This window comes from Histoplasma capsulatum, genomic scaffold (assembly GCF_000149585.1).
Source record: "Histoplasma capsulatum NAm1 scaffold_1 genomic scaffold, whole genome shotgun sequence".
Taxonomy (NCBI): domain Eukaryota; kingdom Fungi; phylum Ascomycota; class Eurotiomycetes; order Onygenales; family Ajellomycetaceae; genus Histoplasma; species Histoplasma mississippiense.
The window spans coordinates 1,895,545-1,913,539 of record NW_001813982.1 but is presented as its reverse complement, the minus strand read 5'-3'; the positions used below and the strand labels follow the sequence as shown (position 1 = coordinate 1,913,539).

Here is a 17,995-nt window from a genome sequence, read left to right as displayed (position 1 = left end):
CACCCCGAATCAGCAGCGGAAGACCCCGCAGGACTAGCCGATCCGAAGGTAGATGAGTCGCAGCCTACGGTTATATTCCAAATACGGTTGGGAGATGGAACGCGGTTAAGCACCCGGTTTAACACAACAAATACAATCGGTGATATATACTCGTTTGTGGCCGCTGCTAGTCCTGCCAGCCAGCAACGGCCGTGGGTGTTGATGACTACATTTCCTAGCACGGAGCTGACGGATAAAAATGCGGTCATAGGAGATCTCAAGGAGTACAAGCGTGGGGGGGTTGTGGTACAGAAATGGACGTGAGCATTTATAATTTTGATGTGATATGAATCTGAAGAATGATCCGCATTTTTGCTTGTTGGTGGGTTTAAATATCCGGTGGATGTGACGGGAATAAGCAGGGAGCGAGGTTTGATGACCATAGATAGAACGATAAAATGTAGAAACGGCTTGAGAGTTGTACAAAACAAGGCAACTTCCGTCAGAAAAACAATCGTCGAAGCTGTGATTGTGGTCATTTGATGTAAGCTATCATGTTTCCTGCTGCTGTTACTAGTGCTGTTTGTTGTTGCGAAATGACGCCACTCCAAAGCTTGATAATCCTGGACCAAAAAAAATGGAATACAATCAACGCAACACCACCACCGACAGCAATGAAAACAGTTCTAAACATTCCCAGATGACAGTCGTCCCTGCTGTTCTATATAATCGTAGGTAACGAATCATGGCACTTGACGGTGTCAAAAACATCGTGTTGGTAAAGGCCCCCACCCCTCCGCGGTGTTCCGCTCGTATCATTTCCCCCAAATCGATAAACGAAGAGCAACAACAAGAAAACAAGGCTGTGTCCCCATTACTCCCCAACCGAATTCCTCAGATAAATAACTAATATATTTCCCTTTTTTTTTTTTTTTTTTTGAAATAAAAAAACAACAGGTTTTATCCGGCAAAGGCGGCGTCGGCAAATCATCCGTAACTTTACAACTTGCTCTAGCCCTAACCCTTCAGGGCCGGTCTGTGGGCATTCTTGACGTCGACCTGACAGGGCCTTCAATGCCACGCTTAGTTGGAAAGGAAGATGCAAAAATTACACAAGGGTCCGGCGGCTGGACGCCGGTTTTAGTGCATCCTGCATTCGCAGCTTCCTCTGCCAATTCCTCCGTACCATCTCCACCTCCTCAGTCGTCCACCTCCACCGCTACGGGAACCGGCGGACCAACCGGTACAGGTACAGATAAAAGAACAGCTACTATTACTACTACTGCTGCTGCTGCTGCTGCTGCTGCTACCACGCCACAGCCTTCTGCGACACTGCCGGATACAAATACAGATCCGGATCCAGATACAGATACTCAACCCAATACCCAACCCCAGCTACAAAATGGCCAAAAACGCCCAACCGACACCGCACCCCGCGGCTCCCTCCGCTGCATGTCCCTTGGCTTCCTCCTCCGCGACCGCGGCGACGCTGTAATCTGGCGCGGCCCCAAAAAGACCGCAATGATCCGCCAATTCCTCACAGATGTCCTATGGGGCGAAACCGACTACCTACTCGTCGACACCCCGCCAGGAACCAGCGACGAGCACATTGCGCTCGCAGAGCAATTGCTCACACTTGCGACCACTACACGCCCAGGAACAGCAACAAGCCATGATGCCACATCTACCCAGCAGCAGCAACAAGAACAACAGCAGCAGCAGCAAAGGAAGAAACCCCTCCTGGCCGGCGCTGTCCTCGTCACGACCCCACAGGCCATCTCGACAGCAGACGTGCGCAAGGAACTCAATTTCTGCGCCAAGACGTGTATCCCCGTCATTGGCGTTGTTGAGAATATGTCTGGGTACTCATGTCCGTGCTGCGGGGAGGTGAGTAATGTGTTTTCTAGTGGTGGGGGCAGGGTGATGGCGGAGGAGATGGGGGTGAGGTTTTTGGGGGCTGTGCCGATTGATGTGGGGTTTGGAGAGATGGTGGAAGGGGTGAGGGGGAATAGGGAGGCGGTGGTTGATGGGAGTGAGGGTGAGGAATTTTTGGTGGAGAGGTATCAGAAGTGTTGGTCCAGGCCACTTTTTGAGGGGTTTGCGATAACAGTTATTGAAGAGGCGGAGGGACACCGGTGATGGTTTCCTCTGCTAAAGTTTTGTTGGGTGTGTATTTTCGAGCGAGTGTATGCGATCATTTATATACCTCATGAATTTTCTAGTCTTTGATCGATGGTTAGATAGAAAAAGGGAAACAGATTTGATGGAATGAAATACCATTCATGCAAGCGATAGAACTTCCAAGTTGGGTATAAATAACTTAGTTTCAATGTATGGAATGCTTTGACTATAAATTTTCGGAGATTGAGAATAAACGATGAGGAAATAGCAACGCTCAAACAAACTCATTACAAGGGAGCCGCCCAGTTATGGAAATACGAGCGAATATGGTAGCCCATAAAATCGTTAGGTATCATCAAGTCGCCCTTCAAATGTAATATGGATAGCGGATAAAGCTTGATGGAGGGTATAGTGAAAAATGAATAACTCCAGTCCGTCACGTCGATAGAAACACCAAGAGAAAATATTTGGATCATAAAAAGAGGTAACGACAATCCTAGGAAATGTCAGCCGACATAATGCCGGAAGAAACGTAATTTCCTTGACGTTGTAGAACATCGCGCAGTCTCATTTCAGCAGTCTGACAAGAAGAGTCACTATCTTGATCTAGACGGTGACCTATATTTGTGAACCAGGACAGCCATCCTTGCAGATCAGCCAGGAAGGATAATCTTTCAGCTCGGATTCGAAGAAGAGATTCGTTCACGGGGAAGTCCATTGAATAACCTTCAGTAGGCCCCGAAGTTTCCCTATGGTAGGACTCCCATGATGTATCCAAGAGATATGTTCCGTCTGCTTGGGCATCTAGGTGGACCTCAGAAACTACGGGCTGCGTCGATATGCTGCGTCGATGCTGCTGTCGCTGCTTCGTCTCTCTGCCCAGTAAAGCCCAGTCAAAACTATGTCTTGACGGTTTCGCTTCGTTTGTGTGTTTTGAGGGATGGGGCTGGGGTCGTGTTCTAGTAGATGAAGTATGGCTTGCTGATATAGCATTTTGTGGAGAAAATGTTTCCTGACCCCAGCTGGGCATGGCCCGTCCATAAGGTAGCAGGCCAGTGTCTTCAGGGGCATTGACAAATGAGTGATATGCTGAAGAGAAGGGATTACGCCCGTCGACTGTACTCGAATCGACACCGAGAATGACAACGTTTTGGTCAATTAATCTTTCGTTGCTCGAACTAGCTTCCTCGACGGGTAGCAGACCATGATCCATTGATCTGCTCGAGGCGCGAATTTCCCCCAGAGGAGGGCGATGGCTTCCATATTCGTTAGCAAGACTCAGTTTGCTTCTTCCGCATATTTCAGCGATTGCATCCAAAGTGCTTTGAATATCAGGTTCAATTGCTCTGAGAATACCGTCAATGCCGAAGTCCTGAACGGGTGGGAGCTGGGCAGGTGGTCTGTTTGCAGCGGAGGTACCTCGTGACATGGCAGATGGCTGTGTCTGAGCATCAGTTTCGGCAGAGTACGTCCTAACTACCACTGGCTGGGAAGGCAAAGATGATCTGCTACAGATAGAAGTAGTATGCCTATGGCTGCGCTGAAACTGACGCGGGAGGCCATTCAGTTGGCGCAATCCTGCAGTGCGACGTGCAAGAATGGGTTCATCAAGAGGAGAGGAGGTGGTTAGTGGAGGGTCGAACAAGCGGTTGCGCCCAGGAGAATTGGCGGACGGATGATTATGCCACAGGTTTGGGGGGAGGGACGAGCAAAGTCTCTGGGTATTGTTGTTCTTGCTGCTGCTGTCTGACCTGGCCTCCATATCGGCGGGTATTTATGGGAGGGGCAGCTCTATTATAGTAGAAAGGATGGATAGGGGCAGCCCCTGGAATATCGCAGGACTTCTCCGCCTAAACAGTAGTATTTTCAATGAAAGCATGCAACGTATGTCCTGGGGGGGTCGAACTGACGAACAGCTGGCTAGGTTTTGGCGGAAGGGGAGGGGAAGAGGGGCCTCCCAGGTTACGAGGATTCAAGCAGGCAATAAGACCTACATTGGTCTGGCAGAAGATAACAAACCGGGATCCATTCAAGCTTCTGCTTGCTTCAGACAACCCAGCGCCTGTCCACACCCACAAAGCTGGCGAGATGCAGAAGATGAGTTGTCATTGCGATTCTTAGCGGTTGGACGTTGGGGATGGACAAAAGAGGAAAGGCGGGGGAGGGGCTGACTAAGACATTGATGATTAGTAACTGAAGCTAAGGATCGGATTATTTTTATGCCGTGACTTCATCGTAATTGGCCCGAAGCCTCGATAGTCAACAGCTCTGTTGGAGATGCACCCATTCCATTCGCCTATTAATCTCTTATGATGGATCAATTTCTGTAGCTGATTTTGCTGATTGAAGTTGAGTAACTAAAAGGGTCATCGAAATAATGACTGCCGGATTTTACGTTCGTCCACTTCCCTCCACCGTTTGCCCCTCACGGATCCCAACGACTGACCTAGTGTATATCTGGTAGTTCGGCGACTCTGACGACTCTGACGCGGATACCAATGATGCCAATTACACAGACGCGAATCTCCCCTTCCCCAAACCTCTCTCGCGGGCCTCCTTCGTCTCCCCTAACTTCGACCCAGCCACCTTCCTCTCCTCCCTAACCAATCGTCACCAAACCCTCTCCGACCTGCAAACGGAATTGCGTGAGCTTAGTCAATCTCTGAACAATGAGCTTCTTGACCTCGTCAATGAGAATTATCAGGATTTCTTATCTCTGGGCAGTGCACTAACGGGCGGCGAAGAGAAGGTTGAGCAGGTTCGAGTTGGCCTGCTGGCGTTTCAAAGGGATGTGAAGGGTATACGCGATGGGTTTGAGAAGAGGATCAATGATATTTCTGCTCTGTTGGAGGAAAAGAAGGGCTTGAGGAAAGAGGTTATGCTTGCATATGACCTGCTAGACATCGAGGAGAGTATCGGAGAGTTGGAAGATAGACTTATGATCGTTGACGAACGGGACAAGCGGAAAGGAGAGATCGGTGCTGATGGAAGGGTTGACGGCGAGGGTGACGATGATGAGGAGTTGCATGGAATCATTGAAAGTGAAACAGAAGAAAGTGATGGGGGAGACGATGGCGATGGCGGGAATGTAAGTGGGAATGGCAGTGGCAGTGGCCGGGTGCCGATGGGGTCATTGTCTAGGCTGGGCCGGCACATACATAGGTACTTGTATATCAAGGCGATGTGTGGGAGGATAGGTGAGAAGCACCCTTTCATCGTCCAGCAAGACAATAGAATGGAGCGAATAAGGATGGCATTGATACTGGATTTGAAAACCGGCGTGATGCAGGCGAAGCGATCTGAGAAGAGCCGGGAACAAAAATTACAGGCTGCCATGCGCCTGTATGAGCTTATCGGAGAGAAAACGGACGATCTTGACGCAGAAACAGCTATGAAGAAGCTGGAGATTTAGGACGCTAACGCCACTTTGCCTGTAGAAGAGGCAAGTGAGGGTTTGGCATGATCAGGGAGTTTTGGGAGTTTGCGAGGTTTTATAATATTTTTATCAAGGATACCATAGGACGCCATGTATTTCAAAACAGGTAATGAAGACAACTATTTATACAATTTAATACAATTCAATGCCCCGTCAGGGCATGGACAGGCGGAGAATCCGGGCTTCTGAAGTCCCCGTTCAAACTGAAGCCGGGCGAGTTGGTTGAGCTGAGCACCTATTTCACCCATTATTAGCATCGTGTACAGGCTGATCCGGAGATTAGATATACATACCACTTCCAGTACGTCTTTCGACGACTCATCTAGTATGGACGCATCTTTTTTCAATTGCGAGATAAACGTGACAATATTCTGCTTCAGTTGATCAGGAGAGAAGCCCAACTGCCCAATTGCCACTCTAACAACACCCATTCTTTCCCGGTATGAGGTCCCACCGCGCATGTTCTTCACGGTTTTCGCAATGTTATCCACCACAGTGCCCAGCTTGGCGCTGGGCATCAAGCCCTTGGGACCGAGGATTCGCCCTAGCCCAGCTTTGTTCATAGCCGCCAGACTCGACGTGTGGCAGATGCACAGGTCGAAATTGATGTTATCCTTCTTGATTTGTTCAAAAACTTCCTCCTCCCCAATTACTTCCGCACCTACTGAAGCAGCTTCCTTTGCGGCCTTCGAGTCTGGAGGGCAGATCACGCATACGCGGGCGAGTGGTTGGACGGAGTGAGGAAGGCGGACCTGGTTGCGGATGACCGCACCGCCACGGGTCGAGCGTAATCGGACGTGAATTTCGTATTTGACAGACGTAAGCGGTCTTCCTACTTCAAATGCTCGGATCCATCTAGAGATGCAAAAAAGCAATTGCGGATTGAATATTTAGCATGGTTGTCCGTTCAACTGTCCTTCTTACGAAGTCGGTCAATTGGGATCTGTGGAATAAACATACCTCATCGCATCGCAAAGAGTAAATTGAATCGCCTCTTTCATATTATGTTGCATGTAGGTCTTGTACTTCTTCTTGGCCTTGGTGGTGTTCTTTTTCGACTTCGCTCTGGTTTGGGCATTCCTTGCCTGTTGCTGTATAGGACATAGGAAGGGCAGGACGGCCGCTGAGCTGGGTCGAATGAAAGGTCGGAACGCAGATACGGCGCCTCTCGTCAGAGACGACATGTATCTGCTGGGAGAAGCCATTGTACCCGGAGTAGAGAAGGTGGCTCTTTGACTGCATTCGGTCTTGTTGCGGAGGTCGAACGCGGAAGTTTGAAAGTCCTAGCCGGGAGAAAGTTATTCCACCTTCTTGAGCACTTAACTAAGAACACCACTGAATGCCACCATACTGTGAAGTTAACCCAATACAGAAGACCACAGCAAAAGGATCGCTCTATTGTTGTGCTGCACTCTGTTATGCAAGCAGCTTATTTGTGTTTCTCAAGTGCGAATATTTGCACCTTCGAAGGATGTCTACGCATCATACACCAGTAGCTGCCGCATTGTTCATCTCCCCACCTGAGATAATTTGAAGTCTTGCCTGGCGCAACCGGCCCAAGGCGATTGATGAAGCCAGAGTACTAGTACTGTGGGCAATCGATATTGGCCCGTGAGATCTCTCTCGTCAAACGAGCAAAAACTTGGATGAATAAGGTCGCCAGGACTTTTATCACAGAACCAAGTAGAGCACTGAAGCTACTGTATTAGGCCATAAATATTGGCAAACCACACTACTCTGTACTTTTCTGCCCTGTATTTTTATTAACTTTGACTCAACTTTTGAGAGGAGAAACTGCCTGGCGTGCCGAGAGCAATGTTTATTGGCTGCAATCCTGCTTGCCTGCAGGTTTGTTTTCTGGGCTGGAGGCCTCGTTTGTGGGGTTGAAGCAACGATTCAAGGTCAAAAGCATCAACGCAGTATACGCTGTATTACTTGTTATTCTTCGGCTCCATTCGAATACGCGTTCAAAGCTTGTCAATTGTCAACGAAGGATCCCTTTACTTGACGCTCCGCAGTCTCGCTCCATTCATCGGGTGGGGGAATGTGCAGTACCTACTAGCTTTGTTGATCGAAGATGCAAAGATGGCATCAATATCAACCGCAATAGTCCTGATCTTAGGATGTTTGGTATGCACTTAACATACGTTCATCGTCCCAAAGTCGAATTAACGTGGTTAATATCAAGTGGCTCTTTAGGCTGGCCTTGTAGCAATAATTCTTAGCGCGTATGGATTTTCTTCAGCTGCTTCCCTCCATAGTTCTCCAGCACCTTTGACTAACAACACCGTGGTAGATACTCATGGTTCCGTACCTCCAAGTACTACCTTCCGCTACCTATTGCGCTTTCAGGAGTGACAACGTTTTTCCCAATTGCCGCTGTCATTCTCATCCCGTTGGCTACCAATCTGGCCGCTGGCACTCGCAGCCGGCGATCAGACACTACATCACTGGGGTCCATTAAAGTCAGCAGATTTACGATCATTCTGGAGCAGCTACTTACAATAATCCCAACCGCCCTGGCAGCTTTTGCTATCTCCTACTTTGCTCCAGAAGATATCCTTGGATGTCGTCTTGAAAACCAATGGCAGTCATTCTACTCCCATAAAAACGCCATTGCTATCCGCTCCATCCAGGATCGTCTCCAGTGCTGTGGTTTTAGAAGTACACGCGATCGGGGATGGCCATTCCCAAGCGCTTCTGATCAGCGTGATTGCACTAGCGCTTTTGGATATACGCAGAGTTGCTTTGCTGGATGGCGGAGTGCACAAAGACAAGCCGCTACTATGGTTTTTACGGCAGCAATCTTGAGCCTGGTGATGAAAGTCGGTGGTTGAGCGATTCGTTTCCCATAACCAGACTCAATTCTATCTCATTTGCTTATCAGTGGCTGATTTTTGAATAGTTCATCCTATCCTCCCGTCAATACGGTCTATCCACCCGCTATCCCCACCTATCTTATTACATGGCAAATGGAGATACAGAGAATACACATGGCACACATGCCAATGGTTTTCAGCGCAGGCTTATCACGGACGTCAGCTACCATGACGAACCTGGTGAAGATGAGCGCCATAGGGTGTCCTTACCACCTGACTCACCTTCCCTAAATGAAAACCCCTTTGGCGATACTAATGGCCACGGGGACGCCGAAAACAGCTTGAGTGACAATTACCACACCGAAGCTTCAGGTGCTTTATATATTTCGAACTTGAGGCCATGAACAAAATTGAGCTTTGTTTTGACTTTTAATAGCACTTCACCTTTTCTTCTATTTCTGTTATGGGGCAGTTTATCTGCTCTGTCGTTTCCCTATTTCCACACTTTCACTCTTCCTATAATCATTTTCTAACCGTTTTTTGATTGCTTCCATTTCTCTTGCATTTTCCATTCACTTCCCGTGTTTGTTTTTTCGACATCCTTGGAAAGCGATCCTGGAAAATATGATGGCGAGATTTCCCAGTCGGAGGTTCTCTTTCGAATCCGTCGTGGCCAATGTTGGCCATTTAGGATTTCTGTAAATGGCAGTGAAATGAACAAGAAGTTAGGAGGAATTATAGGCTGGAAACTGCAGCCTCATTATGGAGTTTATGCAAGAATCAATCGACAAAAAAAAAAAAAAAAAAAAAAAAAAAACCATACACGCCAAGAGAAGCAGTTCCAGGGAAAATGCAGTGACTCATGCAGGATTCAACCCATGGGAATAAAAGACCTCGCCTACCTATTTAAAAATCCCAACGACTTTCTCAATAGCATCTTTATTTCCAATATTCTTGGGGACGACATCTGCGACTTTGAGAATATTGATAACCCCATCAACCACAGAATTATCAACCCCTCTTGTCCCACCCTTCACAAACCGTACATCCTTAAGCCACTCCCTAGCATCAGCGTCATTATATTTGCAACCTAAATCCCCCGTACCCAACAACCTGACCACGTGCTCTCTGTCGGCCTCAAAGGCAGCAATACCACTGTCCAATGTCTCGAAAAGTTGTGAGAGTCGCACATCCTGTGCTGGAGAAGGAAACGTGGAGGTTGAAGCAGCAATGTGCCATGAAGGCCAGGGCGTGAATATTTCTCCAATCTTCTTCAGTTGTGGGCTCGGGAATGATTCTGATGGGTGAAAGAATGGCTTCGTAGTGAACTCTTCCCACATGAAGAAATCGGCAGACGGCACTGAAGGGGAGGTACTTTGGGATGCGGGGCTGAGGCCGGTAACTCCATCCCGAAGTGAAGGAAAAGGCCCTAGGATAACAGGGGTAAGTGGAGAGGAAACCGACGGCCAGCTCTGCCGTTGAGATAGAACGAATGACATGATGTGAGAGCCGCTGCGAAGGGGTACTTTGTCAGCATTCCGTGGCACTGGGCCTTGGCTGAGATTTGTAAAATAATAAGTCGATAACTTCCGTACTTACCTCCCTAATCGGCTCACTCCCACTCGGGACCCTTTCAAGTCGTTCACACTGTTAATATCGTTTCGATTTCTGCCTGTCACGATGGCCCATCTCAGTGGTGTTTCCACCCATTGCCCTACCATTTTATAACCTCCATCTACGTCACCCCTTTCCAATTGCGTCTTGCCTACCAGCCCAGCTACCCAGCCCTCAGTCAGCCCGATACCGATGTCAATTTCATTTTCGCGGAGGGAGGTTATCATATGTCCCGTCCCAGACGGAAACGGCTTGATAGTCACTTTGAATGGAAGAGAGGATATAGCCGACTTGAGAGCAAGGTGGAGGGGGGTCAAGTAGTGCTCTGCGTCTCATTGGGCTAATGTTAGAACTGGCTGGATTATTATTTGAAGCAGCTTCCAAAAATCCAAATGGGCAAATGGTGCTTACCTGGCACATAGCCAATCCTTAGAGTCGCCTCCGGTGAAGCCATGATATCCAATGTAGGGCACCTTTGTGTTAGTCGGCCTGTGTTGCGAAGTCGTGACTTGAGAACTAAGCTGCGGGACAATTGGGCGGGGGCCGGCCCAGAAGGTTCAAACTAGCCTTAACCCTAATTATTTTACTCCGTACAGATTACTTTGGGATGAGTTTAATGTGTGCATTATCATTTATTTGCCTATTTACTCCGGTTAGTTTTTAATCTGTCAGATACAACAGACACTCTCTACACACGCTTTCTTGACATCTATTTTGTTAGGTCAATTGCCAAAAATACTAAAGTTATCACATCACCGAGGCTTGGGTGCTCTTAAAACTGCTCAACAATATCCACCAAAATGACGCTGACGACGTTAGCCAGCAATCCGAGATAGCAATTGCTGGACAAGTCAACGTAGTCTTAGTACAAAATACAATAAAAAAAAGAGGGCTAAAAAAAATCAAACTGTCTCCGGATCCATCCTTCTGATCTGAATTTCTCTTCTCTCCCATAGTTCCCCTCACCTCAATGTTGTGAGAGTTGATTGAATTACAGGGGTAGCCACGTCGCTGCAAAACGCTCACTATTTGGTTTCATCCTTTGGAGGACGTAGCATGTGTGAGTCTTTACAGGATATGTTGCCCTTTTGCCGCTGCCAATAACGCGACCCAATCCACTGAATATGTGCTAGGCAACAAGTGTCAGATACGCTGTAACCAACTTGAAGTGGAAGCAAACACCAGCTTGTGAGCATCTAAGATTGAGTCTCAAGGAAATTACTGCAATGGAGTGCTGACATGCGTAAAATCAGCGAAAATTAATTAATCCCATTTCTGAGGACTTTACGTGATTCCATGAGAGGCGGGCCTGGCGATTATCATGAAAAGACCGGGACTCTGAGCAAGTATCATGCTGCCTACAGGATCCAATTTACACGGATCCTGGAGAGGCTATACTAGGTAAGTTCGGCATGATCGTTTGTAGAATGACTTGAGAGGGGTTTTATAGGCGGAGAAGTGGACGGTTGAGGTTTCGTTTCGCCTGATATCCCCGTTAAACGAACTGTGTTGGAGATTGTCAACCTGCCATGATTTATGCGGGGGAACACGATTAAGAGTGAAGAAAACCGCGGCAAAATAATCGCGGAGATTTTCTCTCTCACACACAATTACATACATAAGTTCTTAGAGCTGGTTGGTTAGTTAACTATTTATGCTGACAATTTCCAGGGACACACTACATACCCGGATTCCCCCACTTTGGAAGATCAATTACTATGTACGGAGTACGGATATTACGATGAAAATTGCATTTCAAGATTATGAGAATGTCTCCGGATGTCTTTTTTATACTAGGCAGGCTGCTAATGATCTCAACACCGACATGGCCATAGTATTGCTTTTGGCGCAACTTATCTTTATGAAAAAGGGCGATTTTTGATGTCATATAACCAAGAAAAGAAATGGTAATTAAATTAGATATTAGTCTAAAATTGATTAACATTATGTAAAATGGAATGGATGGATAAATATGGGAAATGAACATCAGGTCTAGCAATACGTATCAATCATGCCACCATATCAACCAGTCAGCCAAAATATATAATGATATGCACAAGTCAGTTCCTTGTAACTTGCCCATTTATGATAATCGTACATCCGTAGCTTTCATATCCCACCTATCATTTCCATGTTCAAAACCGTTCGCGGAGGCAACCCTCTCCACATCGTGTTTCACCGGAACACCATGCCCAAACATCCAATATTGCACTCCAAGATAGCAGTCACAGCAACATTGCAAAATCCCACAGAGCTTGAAAGCCCATGGAACGGAATCGCCGGTGAAGAAAAAATATCCCATCTTCATCGCGTCTCCGAGAATCCATGACCCGAGCACAGACAGCCGGAAACCCTTGCAAGATTGTGCGCGCTGGTTGGATATTATCTGTGGTACGGGAAGGAAAGCTTCAACACCGAGGCCGGCAAAGCCCAAGAGCGCAACATAGTGCTCCGAGCGCGAGATGGGCTGGAAAACGACATGGATGACCAATAAAGACACGACGAAGTAGGAGAGAAATGTCCAGTATCTGTATATTACCGGGCCACATAGGTTAGCAATTAAAACCAAACCAAAGAGGACGACCATCAACGGTTCAAGAATCGAGGTTGAGAGCACTTGGAAAGAGCATAGAGGTAAGGGAGACTGACGGTCGGTTGGCTCGCCACTGCCAGAAGTTATACGGTCTCGACAAGTTCATGCCAATGACTCCTGCTTTTTGGCCGCTGAATGGCGCATGTTCAATCCCGTCTCTTATTCCGGCTGATGCTCGATTATCTAAGGCCACTTTTAACAAAACCAGCTGTACGCCAATCATGATGATTGCTTGGAAGAGTAACGCATTCGAGTAGCGGGCGCCAAACCAATAGAACACCCTGAGGTAATGTAAATTACAGTTTGTTAGATACGAAAAAAATGAATACGGAGATTCCGATGTGGCTGGTTGGAGCATTTTGGGTAGGTCCAAGGGAAAGGAAGGAGTTAAAAAGAGAAGGCGAACGCACTTTAAAATCGAGGCTACGAGCATTATCAGGGGGATATCCAGCGAAAATCCAGCAGAGCTTTTCGTCTTATGTATGCTGTATATTTGATCTGAATATGACGTTAAGGGTGAGAGTACGAGGCTGCGGAATCACCTTGTGTCAGAATCTGCATCTGCCGAAAAACATTGAAGTGCTTGATAACGTGCATACAACACTGGTGCCCCATAGTTGAGAATGAGCGATGTGAGCCACATTGTCATTTCTGTTGTTTAACCTCTGCCGCCACTGAAAATCCTCGCGCTTGTCGTTTGAAATTGTAGTAGTTCTTTCAAACACCGTCGCCTGTCGTGGTGCAATGCGACTCAATGGGTGCAGGTTTCACGAAAAAGCTCTCATTTCCTTGCGGATACAATGCGGCCGAAGGATAGAGGTGCTATCCAGGAAATTGGGGGGAGTCCTCTAATGGATGGAGCGTGATATACAACCCCACGAGCTTGCTGTGGAGCGAATGTAATAGGCTCTAAAACTGCTGATGCTGCTGGTGATGCAAGGATAAAATGTTTCGGGAGTGCCGACCAGATCCGCTTGCCGTGAGTGCGTCTGGTCTCTGCGTATTCGGGTCACGTAGACAGCGTTATAAAGGAGGTTGACTGCAGTGACAGTCAGTTCCAGGAGAGTGGATTGGTTGAATTTACCGACTCGATATGGCCATGATTGCAGTGTCCAGGCAGTTCTTATCCCTCAAAGATGTTAAGTTGTTGGAACCGTAGAAACCTCAGAGCCGGATATGCAGTATTACGTAACCTTGCACATCCCTGCCAAGCATTCCTCTGACTTTCTCAACATCATCCGCAGGAACCATAATCGGTTTCTGACATCCATAGGTTCTAATTGTGGTGTTATCCCGCGTGTTTTGGGATTCATCCATATGAGGTTTCTTAGCTACACATTGATACTTCCAGACAGTATCCCTTGCTTCCGTGACAAAAGTATTTCCTGAACTAACGATAACATCTACTTTATGAATCCAGCTGGTATCACAGCAGCTGCTTGAACCCCTTCCCAGAATAAATGTCTCTTTATTTAGCACCGGCCAGAGAGGCTTCACTTCGCTGAGGATGGTTTCTGCAGTAATGAAAGTTTTGACATAAAATATATAACAACGTAAATTATATATATATCCTCTTTGTAGTATGTCACAGTACTGGTACAGGACGGATATCGACTCTATGCCATGCAATTACAACCACGAACCGACAAATTGAATGAGATATCACCCCAACGACACACCGCGGGGGGGGGAACAGAAGTTGGTTCTTACTAAATAAAATTGCCCCTCCATGTGAAAACCTGACGTGCAGACATGAAGAGCAACCAAGCAAAGTTAGCTCAAGGTCTGCGAATCGGTGGGTTGCCTCATTGATCATTGTGCTGTGTGAGATTATCCTTTAAGTCAATTCCACATGCTGTGACTCTTCGAATCTCAGCGACATGAAGCATAACATGAGATGCGGCTGGCATGTCAATCATAAATAATCCACAGTGTTTTAATTTGCTCAGTTTCGTAGGGAAGAACGCTGGGGTGGATACAATTGGTGACACGGAGAGGGGAAATAGTGGAAATATATTAATATAAAGAATAGAAACGGGTGTTAAGAAGATAAAAAGTAAGAATAAAAATCTATGCAAATATCGCCATTACGATGAAATAAAACGGAGAGCCGACCAGGATCGACAGTATGATTAGAACTGTACGGCACGAAATTTTATCATGATACATGAGAACCTAGGTGGAATAAATAGCTTAAGAGAAATCAATCCTCCACAAGTTTCCAATACACACGCCTGGGTTTTTAACCACAGCATGGGCGGCCTTGCCCTCCTGCTTTGCATGCCACTGCAAGTTTGCCTGGGATCCCGTCTTTGACCCTTCCTCAAAAACGAGAACATTTGGCTTGCTCGCCCATGCATCTGGAGCACCCACAATGATGATTTTCTCTACACGCACACCTGCCATGGCCTTCAGATACTGCGCAGTTTTGGTGCCCTGGGTTCCGATGTCCGTTGATGACAACGATGACTCGGAGAAGGTGAAGCGCCGGTGGATGGAAGCGCCATCTTGGTAGTCGAATGTCTCACCGTCATCAATGTACAGAGTTCCCTCCGCCTGCTCGTTTTTGTCCAAGACGACGAGAAGCGTGTAAGGGTCCCATTTCATGAGTTGACTACTTCTACGGGGTCGATCTTTGCGGGGGATGATATGGCCGCCTTGCATCAAGAGAGGAATCTTATCCAGTGGCGCTTCAACAACGTGTCTCTTCCCGGCACCCTGGTAGACTGTATAGTCGAAATAATCGTAGTATTTTTCATCATCGGCAAGAAAAATATCTGTGCTGGTAGCGCCCTCCGTCACAATTGGCTTAGCAAGCAATCCGGTGGATCCCAAATACAATTGGTCGTCGATCGCAAAGCCAGCCTCATCTTCAGGGTGAACATAATATTGAGGTTGGACAATTGGGGTGCCGTCAATGGAAGCCTGGTGGAAAGCAGTGTACCACGCAGGCAAGAGCTGGTATCTCAGGTGTATGGCTTGGGTGATGATGCTCATGTATGGCTCTCCAGCCAAATATGGTTCACGTCTACGGGTGTCGATGTGTGCATGGGCACGGAAGAACGGATAGAAGATTCCGGTTTGGTACCATCTTGTTAGTAACTCTTTGTCTGGGTTTCCAAAGAAGCCACCAACATCGGCTCCAGCGAATGGGAATCCGGCAATGCCGTTGTTGAGGACCATGGGAAGGGACGCAGCAAGGTGATCCCAGCTTGCCTGATTATCGCCGGTCCACATGGCTCCCAACCGCTGTGACCCTGCATAAAAGGACCGTGTCAGGACAAATGGTCTGCGCAGCTCGCCCTTCTTGCGTTCCAACAAGGCATTGTAAGTAGCGTTGATGAACGTCATGCCATTGAGGTTGTGCAAGTCACGATGCTCCCAACCCCCATAGTGAATATTGTCTTTGGGCATCGTCGTCTCTGGGCCATTAAAAACGGACGGCTCGTTCATATCGTTCCAAAGGAACACGTTAGAACTGGTTCCCTTGAATTTGTCATATTTAAAGAGCGTAGTCCACCACGATATAGCAGCTGGATTAAAGCAATCAATCCAGTGGGATGATCCAGGCCAACACCAGCCATCATATATGTTCCCATCCTTGTCATTCACAGCTAATCCTTTCGATTTCAGCTCGTCTACAATAGGGTAATTCGCATCGTTTTTGATGTGAGGGTCGATGATTATAACAAGTTTGCGACCTGAATCATCAAGCTGCTTTTGCATTCCACTCGGGTCCGTGAATGTCAGCGGATCCCACGTAAAGTACTTTTTCTGGTCAGTGTACTCAATGTCAAGCCAGATGACATCGTAGGGAATTTGATAAAGGTCGAATTTTCTATCGACATCTCTGACATCCTCATCGGTAACGTAGTTCCAGCGGCACTGGTGGTATCCAATCGCAAAATGCTGGGGCAGTTGGGTGAAACCGGTAAGTTCGCCATACAACTTGCTAACTGCTTGGGGAGTTGGTCCTAAAAATACAAAAATATCGAGCTGTCCGGCTTCCGAAAACCAATGCGTTTGTGTGTTGGTTTTTCCAATGACTCCTAGAGCGAGAGGGTTGGTTGAATCCTTGGTCTTGACTATGTCGACCCATGTCTCCGCAGCATTCAACCATAACACACCCACTGTGGATCCTTTACGGTGTGCCTGCATAAATGGAATGGAACCATAAAGCGTCATTGGGCTATTCAACTCATATTCGAACACATCGCTGTTGTACAAACGGTAAGGTTCGGTGTGCTGCCCGTCCCCGCCCCTTGATTTTACAATTAGTAGGGCGCTAGATTGAATTTATTAAAAGAACACTTACCTGGTTTCTTTCAGGGAGAGAGAGTCGGCATGCTCTGGGATACCAAACACATGGCTGTATCCAGAAAAGGTGATATCCAAGCCAACACTTTCTGGGCCTCTCGGTTTCGAATCGACATTACCACCAAACGATTCCTCCCACCAGGTGGCTTCATCCACAGTAGTTTGTGATTCTGGCTCATTGTCGTCCCCTTTCGGTTTCTCAACCTTTGGCCTCCAATGTTCCACGTTCAGAAGCCCCTTGTCATTGAATTTGATATGTGTTTCGCCATCCCTTTGGAAGTGTACTTCAAATGGGGAGTGCCGAATGATAGCATGGAACTTCTTGTCTGGGCCATAAGCGACTTTTGTAATTCCTGCCTCCGTTCCCTCAACAATTTCGGCGGAGGAGCTCAACTCCAAACCACCTACAATGGCCCATTTTGCAGCCTCATTATAACGTTCTTTCCTTATTTTCCTGTCGTGCCGTAGTTGTATTTTCCCTTTTATCCGTTTCTCTTCATCTACTGTGACACGAGCCACTCCTGACGTAAGAAACGATACAGTGAGAGGCAGTTTAACCTTCTCGTTGTTCTCAGCAGTCTTAACGATGGTTCCCAACAACTGACCTCCCGCAAATTTAATAGAGTTCGATTCAAGGCGATACGGGGCAGACCATGACGAGTCTTGATTCGAAACAGTATCTGCATAAGCTCTATTCCGCGCACAGAAACCGGATTGTGAACATGTCTTGAAGTTCCCATGCTTGACCATCTCTGGATTTTAGAGATAAGGTATTGTTAGAAACCAAGCCTGATTAATTTTGTGACACAATATTCACGTACCTCCAGGAACAACCAGGCATGAGAGAATAGTTAAGATGGCCAGGAACAGGGTCCAACCCGTGGACAAAAGCCTGAACGCCGCCATGAGGAATAGATGCTTGTTCTTAAAAACAGTGAAACCAGGCCACCAAGAGGTTTAAAACGCAAAGAACTGGGGAAGGTTCATGGATAATTAGTTTCTCCTCCACAACAAAACAACATACAGTTACCCCGGTATCAAATTATGGACTGCCAGGAGCGCTCTATGATCCCAATTGCAAGCCGCTGCTGTTGTTGTCACAGGCTAGTCGCGAGA

At 47.3% G+C, this 17,995-nt stretch overlaps 8 protein-coding genes across 8 annotated transcripts; 3 read left to right on the top strand and 5 right to left on the bottom strand.

The window, feature by feature from the left end:
- Positions 1-724: 724 nt before the first annotated feature.
- HCAG_00552 (conserved hypothetical protein) lies at positions 725-2,243 on the top strand (the record flags this gene model as incomplete). Its single annotated transcript, XM_001543456.1, has 3 exons — positions 725-757; positions 937-1,866; positions 2,220-2,243. The coding sequence occupies 3 exons, from the start codon at positions 725-727 to the stop codon at positions 2,241-2,243; spliced, it is 987 nt and encodes a 328-aa protein (XP_001543506.1).
- A 353-nt stretch (positions 2,244-2,596) lies between these two features.
- On the bottom strand, positions 2,597-3,529 carry HCAG_00551 (predicted protein; the record flags this gene model as incomplete). Its single annotated transcript, XM_001543455.1, has 1 exon — positions 2,597-3,529. The coding sequence occupies one exon, from the start codon at positions 3,527-3,529 to the stop codon at positions 2,597-2,599; it is 933 nt and encodes a 310-aa protein (XP_001543505.1).
- A 948-nt stretch (positions 3,530-4,477) lies between these two features.
- Positions 4,478-5,512, top strand: HCAG_00550 (predicted protein; the record flags this gene model as incomplete). The annotated part of the gene is made up of 2 exons (XM_001543454.1): positions 4,478-4,495; positions 4,565-5,512. 2 exons carry the CDS (start codon positions 4,478-4,480, stop codon positions 5,510-5,512), a joined length of 966 nt encoding a protein of 321 aa, XP_001543504.1.
- A 166-nt stretch (positions 5,513-5,678) lies between these two features.
- HCAG_00549 (mitochondrial 54S ribosomal protein MRPL1) lies at positions 5,679-6,741 on the bottom strand (the record flags this gene model as incomplete). The annotated part of the gene is made up of 3 exons (XM_001543453.1): positions 5,679-5,771; positions 5,830-6,391; positions 6,497-6,741. The coding sequence occupies 3 exons, from the start codon at positions 6,739-6,741 to the stop codon at positions 5,679-5,681; spliced, it is 900 nt and encodes a 299-aa protein (XP_001543503.1).
- Positions 6,742-7,621: 880 nt separating this feature from the next.
- Positions 7,622-8,373, top strand: HCAG_00548 (predicted protein; the record flags this gene model as incomplete). The annotated part of the gene is made up of 3 exons (XM_001543452.1): positions 7,622-7,666; positions 7,736-7,764; positions 7,833-8,373. The coding sequence occupies 3 exons, from the start codon at positions 7,622-7,624 to the stop codon at positions 8,371-8,373; spliced, it is 615 nt and encodes a 204-aa protein (XP_001543502.1).
- Positions 8,374-9,257: 884 nt separating this feature from the next.
- HCAG_00547 (predicted protein) lies at positions 9,258-10,423 on the bottom strand (the record flags this gene model as incomplete). The annotated part of the gene is made up of 3 exons (XM_001543451.1): positions 9,258-9,867; positions 9,955-10,294; positions 10,381-10,423. The coding sequence occupies 3 exons, from the start codon at positions 10,421-10,423 to the stop codon at positions 9,258-9,260; spliced, it is 993 nt and encodes a 330-aa protein (XP_001543501.1).
- Positions 10,424-12,052: 1,629 nt separating this feature from the next.
- On the bottom strand, positions 12,053-13,211 carry HCAG_00546 (conserved hypothetical protein; the record flags this gene model as incomplete). The annotated part of the gene is made up of 4 exons (XM_001543450.1): positions 12,053-12,497; positions 12,619-12,843; positions 12,973-13,092; positions 13,162-13,211. 4 exons carry the CDS (start codon positions 13,209-13,211, stop codon positions 12,053-12,055), a joined length of 840 nt encoding a protein of 279 aa, XP_001543500.1.
- Positions 13,212-14,755: 1,544 nt separating this feature from the next.
- Positions 14,756-17,785, bottom strand: HCAG_00545 (hypothetical protein; the record flags this gene model as incomplete). Its single annotated transcript, XM_001543449.1, has 3 exons — positions 14,756-16,823; positions 16,878-17,631; positions 17,701-17,785. 3 exons carry the CDS (start codon positions 17,783-17,785, stop codon positions 14,756-14,758), a joined length of 2,907 nt encoding a protein of 968 aa, XP_001543499.1.
- Between the last annotated feature and the right edge of the window lie 210 nt (positions 17,786-17,995).